The sequence below is a fragment of the Talpa europaea genome, assembly GCF_964194135.1.
Source record: "Talpa europaea genome assembly, chromosome: 2".
Lineage (NCBI taxonomy): Eukaryota > Metazoa > Chordata > Mammalia > Eulipotyphla > Talpidae > Talpa > Talpa europaea.
Window position 1 is genome coordinate 138,712,038 of NC_140068.1, and position 19,186 is coordinate 138,731,223.

Below are 19,186 nucleotides of genomic sequence, written 5' to 3' on the forward strand. Positions count from 1 at the left end.
GATTATAACAGGAAGTCGTGGGAGCTTGGGGCTCTGGAGAGATGCAGACAGCAGCATTGCGCACTCCCTGGAATGCCTATGGACTCGGGCACTGAAGAGATTGAGGGGGAGGATCCTCATGGGACAGACATCCTCACTGCACAGAATAACTTCTCCAAGCATGTCCAGGGTGCTGCAAGGGAGTCCCTCAAAAACTTGATAATGTGAGCCCAGCAAGTGTGAGTCATCTCTTCCAGGGAGCTGCCTCATTCTCATGCAGCCAACACAGGAAGTCTCCCTAACTTTGTTCCAGTTGTGTACTCTGTCCCGGGGCTACAGTGCGAACCTGTGGCTTCATCTTCTGCTAGATTGTGAGCAAAGCAGAGATGTTAGAAAACAAACATTTGCTGAGAGGTATCTTGATTCATATTTTTGGTCTTATCTTGCTCCTGGAGCCATCTTAACAGTAAGCATGAAATTCCAAGGACTGAGACACTAATAGTGTGACCCTGGCTGTGTCACACTACTCCAGTGCTGGGTGGCTGCCCTGCTCCTCGTGTTTTGTACATAACAAGCTTTGGGTTGTCTCTCCCACTGCTCCCCACCGGAGTCACTTTTTTCCCAGAAAGGTTTGATTTCCTCTCCTTACCCTTTCTTTCTGCATTCTACTTTCCTCAAAATTGGTGGGTAAGATAAAACCAAAAGAGGAAATGACCTCATTTTTTCCCCAAAATTGACTAAGTACAGAGAATAAGGGTAGGGAGGACAAAAGAAAAGAGGACAAAAACAAACAGTATTTGTTTGGAATTCATTGCCATTTTGCTTGTGCCTTGGCAGGCCACAGTGTTCTTTGTGCATGGCTCCCAGCCATCCGGGAACTGCTGGGGAGGCTGTCGGAGCTTGAAGTGGGGCCCTTACATGTGCTCTATTGCTGTGTAGCCCGCACGGTTGTGGTGGAACTTCTGGAAGAGTCGCAGAGCAGAAGTTACTCAGAGCAGGACACCCACACCTTTCAGTCAGGACAGACCCCAGCAGGAGCTCCGCTGAGACCCTCTCGATCCCAGCTGACCACTTAGATGCTGCATTGTAGGAGGCTGTGGGGCACAGAGGGGCGGGGCACTTCAGTTAGGGAGCTGACTCTAACAGCCAGCAGAGGTATGTCAGCATTGTAAAAACCAGCAAGGCATTCCTGTCTGGAGCCCGGTGCAGCTGACTGGAGAACATAAGAAGCCATACGACTGATGGTCAGCCCTGGGGTCCAGGCCTCCCCGGGGACCTCGGCACTATCCTCATCTTTGGGAATGTTGCCAGGTCTGCCCCTCTGGACCTGCCGAGCATCATCCAGCAGCTCCAGGGCCTGTAAATTTGTCACTTCCTTCCTAGACCGCAGATCTGGCCTCCTTCTGTTTGGAGGTGCTGCTGCACGGCTCAGGGCCTATCCTGCAAAGGGGCCAGGGGACTTGCTAAAAGCAATGGCCACACAAGCCACAGGCTCAGGCCCAGGGTGCCAAAGTGCAGGGTGTGTGGCCCTTGATTTTAGCAAGTCCCCTGGCACTTTTGCAGGGTGAGCCTTGAGCTAGAGCTGCAGCACCTCCAAACAGAACGAGGCCAATCTGCCGTCTAGGAAGGAAATGACAAACCCACGTCCCTTTTAGATTTAGAAAAGTGAAGTACAAGTGAGGATAATCCAAGACGCCCGAGGAGGGCCCGTATGGACTCGCATGAAGAAGGCGGTTTGGTCGCCTCCCCTTACTGCTAACGATTCCCTGGGGGATGGGTTTTTCTCTTCCAGCACCTCAGTAACCTCCGCCAAAGTGGCCGTGAATGGCGTCCACCTGCACTATCAGCGGACTGGAGAGGGCGAGCATGCGGTCCTGTTGCTTCCTGGGATGCTGGGTCTGCAGGTTTTTGATGAAACACTCATGCTTGTGTATGACTTGGTGCGGACACAGTAGTAGATGCCAATGTGGAGGATCACCTTGGTGCTTCGCTGAAATGCTCTAATATTTGCTACCATCAAATTTTGATGATTTAGATCACCCTCAGTGTGTATTCTTTGTTCCTTCAAATACCCAGTTTTGCCCACGCAAATACACCTGGGAGTTGCCACAGTTTGGGAGGATGGCAGGTAGGAAGGGGTCGGTGATGGAGCCACCCCACTTACTTGGAATGGAGGGGTCTTTCAGAGGTAGAGGCTGGACTGGTGGCCCTGTTGTAATGGATTATATGTCCAATTAAAATAAGAGCCAGGAACAAGACTTAATTTAAAGACTTCTTGAAAATCAGAAGCAGAGTGGCACGACTGGCTTGGAAGCAGCAGGGTCTGCAGCCCCTCCGTCCGACAGCGAGGTTATGTGTAGGAAGTTCAGGGGGGAGTTGCCCGTGATCACAGCACATTCCCAATTTGGCTCTGTTTTTAATTTCAGTAATCCCAATGTGTACATGTTGGCTTGCGATTTTTTTTGTTGGTTTGTTTTAAAAGTAAAAAGCTAAGATCTGTGATCACGTCCTGGTTCCACGGGAGTGAGCCTGTGCTCGCTGGTCGCACCCCTGTAGCTGCGGAGGCATCTTTGTTAGAGAGCGTGGAGCATCTTCTTAAGCTATTGTAATGAAGCACGACATTCACTCTAAAGGCTGATGTGGAGCTAACGTCACCCTAAGAAGCAGTGAACAGTTTACCAGCTTAGATTTCCATTATTTCTGTATTGAATTATTGAAGTGCTCCTGCTCCCAACTTCCTGCGCCCCACCCCCGCACCCACTTCCACTCTTAGGGATCGCATACTGGTGACTGTTACCTAAAATAATTTTGTTAAAGGTTCCCATGTTCTTGGCACCAGTCTTCAAACGTGCAAGCAGTGGCCGTGACCTCGTGGGTGGGCTGGGCTCCGCCACTCATGTCCACCGGCCCGAGAGCATAGTTGGGTTTGTTAACATACCCTGTGTTTTACTGTTTGTTGAAACAGACTAGTTTGATTTTTTCCCTCTACACCCCCCCCCTCGTTTTGGTTTTTAGTTTAATTTTCTGTTGTCTGATTATAATCAGAAAATGAAGTCATCAGAGCTATGCACATTAGCTTAATAAGAAAACATCTGGGATTTTAGAATTCTACTTGAATAACTCAGACCAAATCTCATAAATTTGTCTACAGGTATTGGGGTCACTGTCATTTGTAACAGTCATTTATAAAATACAAAAATAATAACCGAAAAGTGTGTAGTACTAGTAAGTGTACTTCTACTCAGTTCCAAAAATTCTTGTATTTACAAAACGAAGATTAAACTGAGGAAGTACCAAAAGTACTGAAATAATCCCAGACCCAGTGAAGAATCAGCCCTCTGTCCTTCTCAAAATAGCCACTAGAGGGAGCCAAGAGACAGGTCTCCCCTCCAGTGGGCAAGGATTCCAGCCCTGTAACTGGGGTTACAGTCTGAGGTCCAGGCACTGGATAGAAAGTTATTTTGTTTTGAAATGGTAACTGTTTCTATTTTTACCATAAAATGTGTTTGAAACAGTGGAAGCATTCACTTGAGGATAACCAAATGACTGTTTTTAGGTTGTGGAGAGACTGACTTTGGGCCTCAGATTAAGAACCTAAATAAGAAGCTCTTCACAGTGGTGGCCTGGGATCCTCGAGGATATGGCCACTCCAGACCCCCCGACCGGAACTTCCCACTGGACTTTTTTGAAAGGGATGCAAAAGATGCTGTTGACTTGATGAAGGTGGGTGGGTCTCCCAGGGAAAGAACCCCGGGAGGGTGGAGGCTGGCCCTGACTGAATTTATTTATTTATTTATTTTAAATGATTTATTTATTTATGCATACAAGAACTGGGCTACAGGCCAGAGATGGGGGGGGGGCGGTGAGAGGATGCACCAGAGACAGAGTGGGGAGCAGAACAGGCAGATCTACTGAAACACACTGCTGAGGGGAGCAGCTGGCGAGACAGGAGAGGTCTGCTGCGCCATGTGGGTTGCGCCCTGGCCAGGGATCAAACTCATGCTGCAGAGGCTACGGATTGCTTCATAGGTTGTGTCTTAACCCCTTGCGCCACCGGGGAGGCCCTTATTTTGTTTTTTATTTCTACAATAGTAATGCCATGAGATTCGTATGCAAAATTCAGAGTTCAGATAGTCATAAAGAAGAAAGTAGAAATAACCCCCAAATGATTTCGAGATACTGCTACCAGGCCTTTGAGGCTGCCTTTTCTGGCCAGTTTCATTACATATATAAGTATATAGTTGTGTATTGATGGCATCTGGGATTTTAGAATTCTACTTTGACTAACTTGGACCAAATGTCATAAATTTGTCTAAAGATATTAGAACTCTTTTATTTATAACAAGTATTTTTTAAAAGGAGTAAAGATACTCAGAAGTATGTAATATTGTTTATAATGTAAATTTTTTTCCAACTTACTGTTTCACGAGCAGTTTGCCAAGGGGATGCTTCCAAGTCAGTAAATTTGTGTTTATCGGTCTTTAATGGGCATGTAGTGTTGCAGGGCAGAGAGTGGGGCATCCCAGAACCCTCAAACCTGCCCACTTTAAATAGGTTCTGCCATCTACCTCATCAAGATAAAACATATAAGACCTTTAATGGAAAGGAACTTTAATACAATTAGTATGTAATACAGAAAAGACAAAGAATAAGTTTTCAAATCAAGCATCCAGTTACCCATCCCCTTTTGGGTGAAAGTCCAGCCAAACAGGATTGGCCTAAAGCAAGGCCCGAAAGCCTGCCACAAGTCTAAACACCTTCCGGCGGGGACCCACAGAAAGAAGTCAGAAGCAGCCAGGCAAGTTTGGGAGGAAAAGAGCAAAATGAAAATCAAGATAAAAGCTGCCGTTGTTAACCTCCCCATAGGTCTCTCACCCACGTTTGTGTCACCCAGTCCACAACCAAAAGGCAAGCGCAGTTTCTTCGTGTGTCTCTGCTCCATGCGCCTCCTCCAGGTCTCCTACTGGCTCTCCATCCTGCTTCCTTCCTCCCTAGTCTCCTCTGCAGCTTCTTCTCCCTGCTCAGCTCCCCCCTACCTTGGGTGGGGCAGGGAACCTGGAACCTCCCATTTTCCTGGGGCCCACCCTCATACAGAGGATTCCATTCTATAGATGCACTGTTTAATCACCTGTCATCTAATGGCAGAAAAACTCAATTTTTAAGTCGACTTCTGTGTGTGTGATTATAAATAGCACTACAGTGAGCCTTCTGTTGTCTGCATTTTATTTTTAAAGATTTATTTTTATTTATGCACACAAGAACTGGGATACAGGCAAGAGGTTTGGGGAGTGAGAGGATTCACCAGAGACAGAGTGGGGAGCAGAAAAGGCAGACTGACTGAAATACACTGCTGAGGGGAGCAGCAGGGAGACAAGAGAGGTCTGCTGCGCCATGTGGGTCAGCTCTCTGGCTGGGGAATGAACTCAAGCTGCAGTGGTTGGCGATAGCTTGATAGTGCTGAGACTTTAACCCCTGTGCCACCAGGGAGACCAGAGCATTTTATTTTAGTTCTCCCCTTCTTGCCATTATAAACAATGCTGCTGTGGATGTCCCAGGTGTGTCTCTTGGTGTCCAATAGTGAGAGTACATCCATGTGGAGGGCAGGGCTGGGCTGCAGAACACACAGATGTTCATTTACAAGACTGTGCCCACCGTGCTCAGTCAGTAGGTCACCTAGACACCCACTCTTTCTTTTACTTTGCTTCCCCCAGTCACTGTCTTCTTTGTCTCACAGGTAATCTGTTCATTTTTCCCATCAAAGCCTAGGTGCTTTCCCCTGGGGCTAATACTACCCACCCACCCCAGCCCGAGACACTACTCTCTTGCTGCCTCTTCCCAGTTCTTCCCGCAGCCCTGGCTTTACAGATACAGTGACTTAATTCTCCCAGCAGTCTCAGGTTTCCTGTTCTAATCTGCAGGATGTTGTGTTGTGCAAATTAGGAAGGCCTGTGTCCAGATTCAGCTCCTCTCCGTTGTTTCCAGTTTCTTGAGATTTTATCCAACCAGGTGTTGTTCCCTGTTAATTCACAAGAGCACACATACTCAGGTTTCAATAACAGTTATATTTACACCAACATTCATTGGGAGAAAGCATTGATGTCATCAAATGATAGACTCTGGGCTTTAAAAATTTTTTAAGTCAGTCCCTCCTCCCAACCCCACAGCTGTGTTGATTGAGGTGGTTACTAGTTGTCTGGGTCTTGTCTGGAGGGGCCCTGACACCAGCGTGTGCTCATCACAGACGCTGAAGTTTGACAAGATCTCCCTGTTGGGCTGGAGCGACGGCGGCATCACTGCGCTCATTGCAGCAGCCCGGTTCCCGGCCCACATCAGCAAGATGGTGATCTGGGGCGCCAACGCCTACGTGACGGATGAAGACCATAGGATCTACCAGGGTAGGCCCCTCTGCCCCCGGCAGTGCTGCCGCGAGTGCCACCCGCTTCCTTCCCTGGCTGGCGTGTGCTGTTGTGATGTGCTCTGACAAGCCGGAGCGCACCCGCTTCTGGGCCCAGCCCCCAGTTGGGGAGAGTAATGAGTGCTTAGAGGAGCTGCGCAGCTCAGCAGGCTGTTTTGAAGCTTTCTATTTCCAGAAGTGACACTTTCATGACTCAGGAAAAGCCTAAGTAAAATCAGTGTTTACGTTTCCTACGACTGATAGTGAACTTCAAGTAAGGAGGGGGTAGCTGTGAGGTGTTACTCATACCCTCCTTTAAAGCATCGGGTGTGTCTGAGGGAACATTGCATTCAAGTAGGAAACCTTGAATTTCTATTCAGAGGACTGTTGTGCTTGTCACATTTTTGAAGGTTGTCCTTTAAGCTCATCTTTGAGGTTTTTAGAGAGGTAAGAACTGGAGCCCAGACCGCAGCTGTGGACAAAATCAAACCTGCCATCCGTGCTTTAAGAACTGGCCCAAGTTGAGACTAGCTCTGAGAGTGCCCATCCCGTCCCCACCTTCTCCGCTGTTGCTGCCCAGGGCCGCCACGGCCGGTACCGGTGGCCCCTGCACAGTGGGGACTATTAGCAATTACCAGGCACGGAATCTCAGTTGGCAACTGGAGAGTTTCTTTAGCTTCCAGCAGGCTGTCCACACTGAGACTGCGGGGCTCTTGGCAGGGGAAAAGGGTGCCTCAGATCTGGGTCTCTGACCCTGGCTGTTCCCCCGACCCTTGCCCACCAGGACAGTTCCCGTACCCCATCAAGCTGGTGGCTTTTTGTTTTGTTTTTTTTTTAAAGATTTATTTATTTATGCATACAAGAGCTGAGGTGCAGGCCAGGGACGCAGGGGTGGTGGGAGTGAGAAGATTCACCAGAGAGAGACTGGGGAACAGAACAGGCAGACTGACTGAAATACACTGCTGAGGGGAGCAGCGGGCTAGTCAGGAGAGGTCTGCTGCACCATGTGGGTAGCTCCCTGGCCAGGGATCAAACTCATGCTGGAGTGGCTGCGGATAGCTTCAGAGTACTGCGTCTTAGGCCCTTACGCCACCAGGGATGCCCTCAGGCTGGTGGCTTTTTGTTATGAGTGTTTTTCTATTGGAGCCCAGATGACCCTCCCAAGGCAGCTAGGACCAGGTAGGAGGGACATCGCTGTCTAATCTACATAGTGTCTTTTTTTTTTTTTAAAGATTTATTTATTTATGTATGCATAAAATATGGTTCAGGTCAGAGGTGTCGGGGGTGAGAGGATTCACCAGAGACAGTAGGGAACAGAACAGGCAGATTGACTGAAACACTGAGGGGACTGAAGGGAGCAGTGGGCGAGACAGTATAGTGTCTTTGATTTTCCTTCTTGGCCTAAACTGTTTACACTCTGGCCTTTTACAGGAAATTCGTTCGCAAATCTACATACGAGGCCTGATACCATATATCTAGCACTTTTGCCATTTGCATGACTGAAGTATGGAATGGAAATTTTGTTGTAGAATCTTAGTTTTTGCAGCCTTTCTGATTGGTAAAGAGCTATGAAAGTTTAAATATGTCTGATACAGTTACCAGTCCCGGTTGCTGCTCCTGCCTGTCCTTTCACACGCCTCCCTGGCTCAGAGGACGTGTCTGTCCCATGCGGCGTGAGCCCTCCCTCCTGTGGCCTCCGGGACCTGATGCCCGCCCGCCCTCCCTGTGGCCTGCCCTCCCTCCCTGGCTTCATTGCCTCAGCCTGCGAGGGCTTCTGTGCTTCCTCCTCTGAACAGCTGCGCCTCTCATCTGTCATGACTGCCTCACCTGTCTCTGTCCTTCCTCATGCTTCCTGAGCTTCTGCTCTGTGCTGTACCTTTTGTGCTCCTGCATCCATTCCCATCACTTCTCGCTGGGGCCTCCATCTGCTCTGAGACGCTGCTCTCGCTGAGATAACCGTAAGCTCCTGTGGGCACGGCCAGTGATTCCTTCAGCGCTGGTGGTGTCCCCTTGTTATTCTAGAAGACTGTAAGTTTGTAGAGACTGACACACTCCTCCCCTGGAGTGTGTCCTTGGTGTCTGCTCTTTCTCCTGGCCTGCCTAGCCAGAGGAGGGGCAATTCAGTGATCTTTTCAAAGAACTAGCTTTTGGTTTCATTGAATTTTTTTTTTTTTTATTTTTAATTTCATTGTTTCTCTTCTTTAATGTTTTTTTCCTTCTGCTCTCTCTGGGTTTTGGTTGCTTTATTAAGCCCTTAATCTATTAAATAGAAGCTTAGATTTTTGATTTACACATGTCTTCTTTTCTAATACAAGCATTCAGTGTTGTAAATACCCCTAAGCACGCTTTGGCTGTGTCTTGCAAATTTTGATGTTGTATTTTCTTTCAGATATTTTCTAATGTCCCTTCTTCTTTTGCCCATGGTTATTTAGAAGTATATTACTTAATTGCCAAATATTTGAGATTTCCCAAATACCTTTCTGTTAAGTGGTTTCTAATTTAATTCGTAATGTTCAGGAAACACACTTTGTGTGACTTCAGTTCTTTCCAGTTTGCTCTGTGCTCCGGAACAGTCTCCCTGGAAAATGTCTCATGTGCGTGTGCACGCTGTGTAGGATGCTGCTGTCGGTGCGTGTGAATACTGAGTAGAATGCTGCTGTCGGCTGTTTGGGAATGTGCTAGGTGCAGTGGACTCCTCAGGCCTTTGGTGTACCTTCTGGTTTTTGCCAACTTGTTTTTTATTATTTTTTTGAAGATTTATTTATGCATACAAGAGCTGGGGTACAGGCCAGAGGTGTAGGGAGTGAGAAGACCCACCAGAGACAGAGTGGGGAACAGAACAGGCAGATCTACTGAAACACACTGCTGAGGGGAGCAGCGGGCAAGACAGGAGAGGTCTGCTGCGCCATGCAGGTAGCTCCCTGGCTGGGGATTGAACTCGTGCTGCAGTGGCTGCGGATAGTTTCATAATGCTGAGACTTAACCCCTTGAGCCCCCAGGAAGGCCCTGTCAACTAGTTTTTTTTAGTAACTGAGATAGAAAATATTAAAGTTTCTGAACAGATCCTCGATTTGTCTCTGTCCTGTCAGTGTGTGCTTTGTGGTGTTTGGAGCCCCAGTGGGGGTTTGTAGCCGTTATTCCATCCGGTGTTTTTTCTGTGTCAGTGTCTTTCTCTTCTGCTTTCTGCGCCATGGGTCACTGTCACCTTCGTACTGGAGATGCGTCCTTTCCCCAGTCCTGCCTTGTGAGCTTGCCAGAGGCTGGGACTCACTTCCTCCTCTATGCCAACAGCTCTTAGCTTCATACCCTCACCGTTTACTGACTGGGCACGCTCTGCTTTCCTGCCAGCCCCTCCATTCCTGCCTCCTCATGCCCCAGTCACTATCCCTGCAAGCCGACGTAGCTTCCCACCGCCCGTCCCGTGGAGATGGTTCCTGTCTGTTACCCAGGCCATCGTACCCCTGCTGCCTGTTTGCTCGGGGTCATGCTGTGTCTTTGAGGGTGCAGGAGCGGTGACATCACTCCTACCCTCTCCTTGAAGACAGCCCCTGTCATGAAGTTCTCGGCACCATCTTTCAATTTTCCTCTCTTATTTTGGTCTTGTCTGGGGTGTACCCACTGGTCCCTGCCGGGCTCTGAGATGTGAGCTCCCAGATGCCGCCGGCATTCTGCTCCCTCTTGCCTGTAGTCATGCCTTGGCTTCCCTAACTCCCAAGTCCCAGATATCCCACTTTTTATTTGGCTTTCTTTTTTTTTTTTTTTTAAGATTTATTTATGCATACCATAACCAGGTACAGGGCAGATGTGTGGGAGGGTGAAAGGATTTGCCAGAGACAGAGCAGGGACCAGAACAGGCAGACTTGCTGAAATACACTGCTGAGGGGAGCAGCGGGCGAGACAGGAGAGGTCTGCTGTGCCAAGTGGGTATCTCCTGGCCGGCCGGCATAGAACCCGTGCTGTGGAGGCTGCGGACAGCTTCACAGCACTGAGTTCAACCCCCTGCGCCACCAGGGAGGCCCTATTTGGCTTTCTTACAGACTGTCCCCCCACCACCTTACGTCTAGTATATCTACACGAACTCATGTTCTTCCCTCTAGATCAGTTTTTTACCATGGTGAAGAGACTACTTTTCCCACAAAGTAATATTTCTAACAACTATTCATCGAGTGCCTGCAGTGGCTAATGTTTTTACCTATAACACGTCCCTGTAAGGTCACCATTACTCAGCCTGTTTTTCAGATGATGAAACTAGGGCTCAAAGAGCCTGTCACAGTGGCACAGCAGGGAGGGGGCGTGCCCCGTGTGACTCCACTCTGCAGTGAGCCGGCCCCCAGCTTCCTTGCCACTCCTGCTAGAGCCACTCAGAGGGCTTGGCACCTCCTAGCCGGCTCCCTGTCTCGCCCTTCTGCCAGTCAGCTTCCCTCTGCTCTGGTAGATGCAAGTCACCTTAGATCTTATTTAAAAATCCTTCAGGTCTCCCATAGTTTTCCAGATAAGAAAAGCTCAAACTCCTCCATTCTGCACAGAGTCTGAGTGACCAGGGCCATCTGCCTTCCCAGGACACCCCCCAGCACTTTGGCCTACCCCCACAGACCATCCCGTACTTCAGCCACCTGAGAACCCCGCAGTTCTGGCACACAGTGGCTGTTCACTGCCTTTGGGCCCCTCCTCGCCTCCTGTTCCTGCTCGTGTTGGCCTGCTGGCGTCTGTCCTCCCCACCATGGGCCAGGGGCATGTCCTCTAGGAAGCCCCGCACCCCTGCATCCCTGGAGCTCACGGCCGCTCCTCAGCCCTCCCTCAGCCTCTCCCAGGGCACTGCTGCCCTCGGCCGCTGCGGTCATTGATGAGGCCCCGAGGACCAAGACAGCTCATTCCAGTTTGTGCATGCTGTGACTAACTCATGGGCTCTTCAAATTAGTCATTCATTCATTCATTAATGATGAGTGAATGAATTTTCTTCACTCTGGTTCCAGTGCTTAGCAAAAGTTATATACTCAAAAAAACAAATGTGTCAGTTTCTTGTCGCATAGAAATTCATTCCGTTTTGGATCAGCAGTTTGGTTCAAATGCTTATTTGAAGAACTTAACTATGGAACCTGATTACTACTTATTTTTTAGTGGAAATTATGCTTTGGGGTAAAACTGGCTTCCTTTTGATAATAATTAACAGAAGGAAGTACATAAATACGTAAATGTTTTCAGGGAAGACCTAGGACCCAGACTGGAGGGAGGGAGCCCTGGGCAGGAAGCAGGAGGACAAAGCCGGAGTGTTCACAGTGATCGCCCTGTTCTGGATGGTTCCTGGCATTGCGATTTGTGTTAGCACCTCTCAGGTTACTCTCTACTTCTCTCAGAGTGTTATTATAACTCAATTCTCAGTGTGGATACAGAGCGACTAAGGAGCCCGCTCAGGGTCACAGAGTGAGCAGGCTCATTGGGGTCAGACCCCCTGGCTGCCCCCGTCGTCCTCAGTCACAGTGCTAGGTGTGGAGTGTGGCTGCCCCTTGAGGCTCAGCTAAGACTGCCTGCGGGATCCTACGGTTTCACTCCAGAATTTACACTCCCATCCCCATGCACATCTCTCCACATGGCTGCTTCTACTGTGTTAATTTGTGCCGTAGTTCTCATGCTGTCCCGAGAGGAGGCATTTATATTTTAGCAAGAAAAATATCACTAACATCAGCCAACTTATTTTTTGAAAGTTCATCTTCCTGTCAGAGACTCTTAAAATTTCATACAAATGTATATAATTTTATAAATACATAAATTCAAATATTTACATTATATATGTTAAATCTATTAGCTAAACATGTCTATATTAAATACAAACATAAATATGTCATAAATATACAAGTTGACTTTAAGTATGTTGTATTTATATTATATGTTATATAGTTTATGACGTTATAGTTTTGACTTGTTTATAATTCATTTTTTTTTCAATTTATTATGTTATACTTAAACTTTTATTAAATTATATAGTATTTGAGACCTATGATGTGACTCATGGGACCGGTACAAATCGCAATGCCAGGAACCATCCAGAACAGGGCGATCACTGTGAACACCCTGGCTTTGTCCTGCTTCCTGCCTAGGGCTTCCTCCCTCCAGTCTGTGTCCTAGGTTTTCCCTGTGCCTCTTGGAGAACACTTCAGTCTCACAAGGTCATGGTCCTAAACGATGGACAATGTGGCTTTGGCTTTGGGCTATGAGGAGACTTCACTCTGCAGGTCAGCCTTTCCAACGTGCTATTCTCCCCGAGCGGTGCGTCTCTGGCTTCCGCTGTGACCCCGCCAAGTCACATTCCCTCGGGCAAATCCATCAGGTTTTCTCTTCCCTTTCTTTTACCAGTAGGCAGTAGCTGTGTTTCCAGTGCAGCTGTGAACGTTCTTGTGCAGTGCGGGTCCTCCCTCTGGGGCGGGTGAGCAAGTGCTTTCCGGGCCCCACGGTGAACGCCGCTGCCCGCAGGACAGATGTGCACGTCCTGGAGCGGCTGAGAGCTCCCTGGGTCCAAACTGCCAGCGTCGGACTTCTTAATCCTAGTCAGTCAGATGGGTGTGAGTTGAGATCTTATTGGGGGGGTGTCTTAGTTTACATTTTTCTACTACAGTGTTGAGAGTCTTTATATGTGTCTATGCGCCACTGGCATTTCTTCTGTATTATCCTCATTTTATGTCTTTTCGTTTCTGTTTATTCATTTAAAATTTTTATTATCTAATATTTGATGCGTGTTATACAGGGTGTTTAACAGCGCCTTATAAAGTGTCACCACAGAACGCACAGCCAGGGTCTCTGCACCCAACTCCAGACTAGAACACATCAGTGTTATTGCAGCGTTAGTGAGGTGCAGGGCTTTTTTAAAATTTTAAAATTTATTTATTTAGTTAGTTATTTTTTAAGATCTATTCATTTATACAAGAACCAGGGTACAGGCCGGATGTGCGGGAGGGTGAGAGGACTCACCAGAGAGAGTGGAGAACAGAACAGGCAGACTGACTGAAACACACTGCTGAGGGGAGCAGCGGGAGAGACAGGAGAGGTCTGCTCACAGTGTGGGTTGCTCTGCGGCTGGCAGGGATTGAACCCGCATGGCAGAGGCTGCGGACAGCTTCACAGTGCTGCGCTCAACCGCCTGCGCCACCAGGGAGGCCCTGGTTATCTTTTTCTAAGGACAGAACTTTTGATTTTTGTTTAAGGAAAGGTTGCAGTGGTTTTTTTTTCCCCCCCTCATTAGCCTGGTGAATTTTGTTCGGTTTTACATTTACCAGCAAGTTTGTCAGTTTCCTTACTCACCTTTTTCTTTCATCTCAGATGCTCCTTCTGAGATCACATCTTTTTCCTGAAGTCATTCCTGACAGATTCTTTCAGGGCAGCTCTGTCAGTGGTCAACTCAGTTTTTACTTAAAAATGACTTTGTTTCACCCTCACTCTTGAAAGATTATCAGCTAAGAACAGAAATATAAGTGGAAAATTATTTTCTTGAGTAGCCACTGTCTTCTGCCCTCCACGATTGCCCTGACAAGGTCCGTCAGCCTCACGTTCTTTCTTTGGGGTGATACATTTACCTCTTCCTGTCTTTCAGAGTTTCTCCTTCTAATCGATTGCTATCTTCTTATTCTGTGTCTAAGTGCAGTTTTCTTTTTACTTAATCCTGTTTGGATTCCTCTTGATTTTGTCTGAGGATCTTTTCTCAGTCCTGGGGAGCATCCTTGCCTGTTGATTTCTTCAAACACTACTGACGCCTGCGCCACGCTCCTTCTTGTGGTGCTGATTGAGTTTAGAGGCTTGTCTTTCCGCTGTTCCCACTGTTCGTTCATCTTGTGTATCTGTGTGGCATGCTGCGTAATTTCTTAAGCTTTCTCTACTAATTTTCTGTTTGTTTTTTTTTACTAGCTGTATTAAGATTCTGACTGTTTTGTGACCTTTGATCAGGAGTGATTACTTGCTTACTCTAAATCTGAAAACAAACAGGACAGTGAGCATAAACTGAGAATGTTCGCCTTCACAGCGGGTTTACATTGGCTTCTCTTGGGAACTGCAGACTCACCTGAGGTTGGAGCCATTTTTATTTCTACTTGACCCATCAATCTCAGGTTCAACCCTACCCCACCAACTGGTAGCTTCATTTCCCTCCCAGCACAGCCCTTCCTTTTGAGTAGTCTTACCACTCTGCTCTATTTTCAGGATTCTCTTTCTCTTACACACACACACACACACACACACACACAATTAAGAAAGCTCTAGTTCTTCTGCTGCAAGAGGACCTTTTAGTGGGTGGGGTCTACTATCCACCAGGTAGAAATATCTCCAGAGGATTTTCTACTGGTCATCTTCGTGCCATCTTGCTGACTTCTCCCTCCCTCCCCCACCGCTTTACTTCTTCCCAAATCACTTGGCCGGCTTCTCTCATTCCTGTGCAGAGAGGCTCTGCCCTCCTCAGCCTCAGTGTTTACCTCGGGGCTGGGCTTCCTCTGCAGGCCTGGGCCAACCCGCAGGAGGAAAGGCAGGCACAGTCAGAATGGGATCTGCCTCCCTGGAAGGCAGTTGCCGCTGTGAATAGCATTTTTTCTCCATTTAGTCGCTTCCACTCACTAAGCCTGTGTTGGGTGCCCGCCAGTGCCTTGTGCCATCCCAGCGCCGTATGTATAGGTTGTTGTTTGATGTGAGTTCCTATCTCCTGTGTCCCCTTTCCTATAAAGTGACTCAGCAGTAGAAGCTCTCCACAAGCCATACTTAATGTGCACAGGAGCCCTGGAGTCTTTAAATGATCCAAGTGCTTAAAGAAATATGGAAAACATTGGGTCAAGCAGTTACGTTTGTTTATGCATTTTTTGCATACAAGAACTGGGGTGTAGGCCAGAGCTGGGGGTGAGAGGATTCACCAGAGACAGAGTGGGGAGCAGAATAGGCAGATTGACTGAAATACACTGCTGAGGGGAGCAGCAGGGAGACAGGAGATGTCTCCTGTGCCATGTGGGTCAACTCCCTGGCCAGGGAGCAAACTCATGCTGCAGTGGCTGGCAATAGCTTGATAGTGCTGAGACTTTAACCCCTGCACCATTAGTGAGGCCCTTGTTTATGCATTTTAAAGGTGATATTTTGCAGTGATTTCCTTTCCTAATCCTGAAGCATCTATAATATAGTTTGAAGTTAGTAGTTAGTCTTTAACACACATATTTCTTCATTAGCAGATATTAGAATGAATAATTTGTGTGCATCTCTCAATGGAGATGCCATTCAGAAAAGACTCCACTTTTATAAATAATGTCACTCGGGCCTCCCCAGTGGCGCAGCAGTTGAACGCTGGGTTGCGAAGCTGCCCACAGCCTCTGCAGCGCCGGTTCAATTCCCGGCCACCAGGTGAGGGTCCTACATGGCGCGACAGACCTCTCCTGCCGCCCGCTGCTCCCCTCAGCAGTGTACTTCGGTCCTTCTGCCTGCTCTGCTCCCCGCTCTGGCTCTGGTGAATTCTCTCACCCTCCCACGCTTCTGACTGTACCCAGTGCATGTATAAATAAATAAATCTTTAAAAAAAAAAATGTCACTCTCACTCAGCTGGTCCTAGCTAGAGGAATATCGTCTTGTCTTTGATCCCTTTAGCAGAATGATTAGCTACAGAACTAGTTTTATCCCCTTGGTAAGAATTTATTACATGCCAGGCATGTTCTGGATCTTGGGGATATAGTGGAAAACCAAATAGAGCAAAGTCCCTTATATGGGGGTTTACGTCCTAGTGGGGACACAGCTGCTTAGCCATGGACACCGAAGTCATTGAGAAGTAGAGGTGAGTGCTATGTAGAGGAAACGGGGTTGGTGAGGGAAGGCTTTTGGGCCTGGATGAAGGGAGGAGCACACCTAGTGGAGACCCAGGAGCCTGACAGGACAGAGGCCGTGGCCATGATGCCTCTGCCGCACTGCGCTCGGAAGCTATGTAAAGATAAACCTTATGAGATAAAACTTACTCCTGCCCACTTCTATCTTTCAGGTATCCGAGATGTTTCCAAGTGGAGTGAGAAAACAAGAAAGCCGCTGGAAGCCCTATATGGGTTTGACTACTTGGCCAAAACCTGTGAGAAGTGGGTGGATGGCATAGGACAGTTTAAGCACCTCCCAGATGGTAGGTCTCAGGAACAGTCAGATGCGTCCTTGGCTGTTAGAGGGGGTGCTTGAGTTCCCCTGATGCTGCAGAGCCCTTGGTGTTAGTGCGCTCACCCACTGCCCTCACGCTGCGGTGTGGGCCCGGGTGCTCATGTCACGCGGAGTTGTGGAATGGATATGCCTTAACCTGCAGACTGACGTGTGGAGGCTTCGTCGTCGTGTCTATCACAGCTGACTGTTTCCTTTTTGTCTAACCCTTTGTGTATGTCATGACAAAATAATTCTCCTGAAGCCTCAAAGAGGCTGCCAGAATGGGAAATCAGGGAGAAAATGGAAATTAGGAGAAAACGACCTGCAACATAATACCACATACTTCCCTTTTCCAATGCAGTGGTGTTACTCTGGCACCTCCTGTTATTAGGACAGAAAGAAGGGGCTCTTTGTTGGGACCTCCAGGCCCAGTAGGATAACTCATGGAAGGGGTGTTGCTCCTGTGAGGTGCCTTCCCGCCCTCAGGGCTGTGTCCTGTGGCCTCAGCCATAGCAGATAACCTCCTTATATTTACCTGAAACATTAATCCAATTTCCAATAACAAGAAGAATTGGCATCTTGAAGAGAAATTCTGAGTTAAAGTCTACTTTTATTGCAATTTTATATTTACAATAGTTTTTTTTTTTTTAATTTCCAAAAGCATGGATAATATTTACGATCTAATCTTATAGCACCTTCAATTATGAAATGGTTGTGATTGAAGGACCGGCTTGATCTATTCAGTGATCGTTTCTGGAGTGAGTCATCTGTCAAAACTTTCACAATGGAAAGGACATTTGGAAATGTTACTATTTTGGTTTAAGTTCAAAACCGAAAATATATCCTGTTCAAATGCAGCACCCACCCAAAGAAACAGGTTCTTGAAGTGTGTTTCCCTCAGCTCTTAATACCCAAAAAAAAAAAAAAAAACAACAAACAAACATGCTATAAAACCAGATCTGAGATGGTTCTCCACTGAATAAGGCAAATGTGTAGCCTGTAACCCTTCATCTTTTTTGCAGAGTTAAAAAGGTAGAAAGATTCAAAGGTAGAAGCAGAATTAACCCAGCAGTTCATAAATATGTCCTGTGTTTATTAAAATTCAAAACTTCTGCATTGTGAGATACTGTCAGGAAAATAGAAAGTCACAGACCTGGAGGAAATACTGCAAAACCATATCTGATAAAGGATCGTGGTCCAAATACAGGAAGAACTCTCAAAACTGGACAATGAGAAAGCAAACTAATTAAAATGGGCCAGATAACAACACCCCACTCTGCACCCTTCCAATGGCCGAAACAGGAATCCCAAGCAGGGAAGCTGTGATCCTCGAATGGTGGACGTGCCTCATTACACCTCTGCCTACCCAGTCAAAGGAGTGAGGACGCCTACCCTGAGGGTGAGCCCAGTGGTAGCTGTGGGCTCCGGTGTCCTTGTGGGTTCACCAGTTGTAAAAATGTACCACCTTTGGGGGAACATTGAGGCTGTGTTTGTGGGTGCAGGGGGGTACGTGGGAAATCACTCTTTCCTCTCAGTTTTTCTGTAAACCCAAAACTCGTTTAAAAATGTATTTTAGAAAGAGACAGTGAAGGGGCCGGAGTGACCCGGTGCGGCGCAGCAGGCCTGCTGGTGAGTTGGTGTCCTCCTGCTGGGACTGCCACACGCACCGGGGCCCTTTCTTTCCTGGCCACACACTCGGCTCCAGTGCTTAGTGCAGCCCTGGGGCTTGTGGTACCTCTTTGGTGTCAGGTGGGCCTGGATGAGTCTTGGCCCAGCCCTATGGCGGGTGCTTGGCTTCTCAGAGCTGCCGCTTCCTGTCTATGCACTGGAGGTGCTCAAACTGCCTCCCACAGTTGTGTGGAGTAAGCAAGGTTACGTGTGTTCAGCCCCAGCCCGGTACCAGGTACAGAGCAAGCAATAGTCACTGATAAAATGTGGTTCTTGATTAGTAGTATTAGTACCAATTAGTAGCATTATTAGGCTGTTGTTACTGTTATAAAAGTCCTTGATTCACAGGTCAGTGCCCATTCTGAGTGGGTCAAACCATGTTCCCACTCTAAGACTCCACAGGGCTCCAGTCCTTTGAACAGCTCTTGACCCAGAGTGGGCGCCTGGGAGTCCTAGCGTTACCTCCCGATGACCCAGTTGGCAGGTGTGTGTCCCGGCTTGGCCTCCTCTTCAGCAGGCAGCAGCCCCACCTGAAGAGGAAGGGAGAAACCATTGCCTGGACAGCACCCGTGGCTGCCTCCCAGCTTTCCAGAGCTGCCAAGGTTTCTTCCTAACACAGGCAGAAGGCTGTGGGGGTGGGGGAACTGCCATGGCTGTAGCTGCAACTGCTGGCCTTTTGGACACCAGGTCCACAGCTATGGTGTCTCTTCTCAGCCTGGCGCCCTCCACAGGGACTCTGCTTACCCCTTTGGCTGAGGCGGAGGCAAAAGCTGAGAGCGCCCCAGATGCCACCAGGTTCACAGGCAGGGGAGGGCAGGAGCCGGGTCCCAGGTTGCGCCATATTTGCCTTACAAGTGTTGCTGTAAGTGGGTGAGGGCCTTGGAGCCTCGAAAAAGTGAGTCAGTCTGTAGATCTTTGTGATTGATTAGTCCCTTAGTGGTTGTATTATGTGCAGAAATTTTCTCCCAATCAGTGGGGTGTCTCTTTGTTTTGGTTAATGTCTCTTTTGCTCTACAG

At 48.0% G+C, this 19,186-nt stretch overlaps 1 protein-coding gene across 1 annotated transcript in view; it reads left to right on the forward strand.

Annotated features, from left to right (window-relative positions):
- Positions 1-19,186, forward strand: part of BPHL (biphenyl hydrolase like) — a gene marked incomplete at both ends in the record, with an annotated part of 32,577 nt that overhangs the window by 4,822 nt on the left and 8,569 nt on the right. Inside the window, 4 exons of the mRNA XM_084259463.1 lie at positions 1,772-1,875; positions 3,536-3,702; positions 6,221-6,374; positions 16,359-16,490. Coding sequence (XP_084115589.1) covers positions 1,772-1,875; positions 3,536-3,702; positions 6,221-6,374; positions 16,359-16,490 — 557 coding nt within the window. The remainder of the gene's footprint in view (positions 1-1,771; positions 1,876-3,535; positions 3,703-6,220; positions 6,375-16,358; positions 16,491-19,186) is intronic.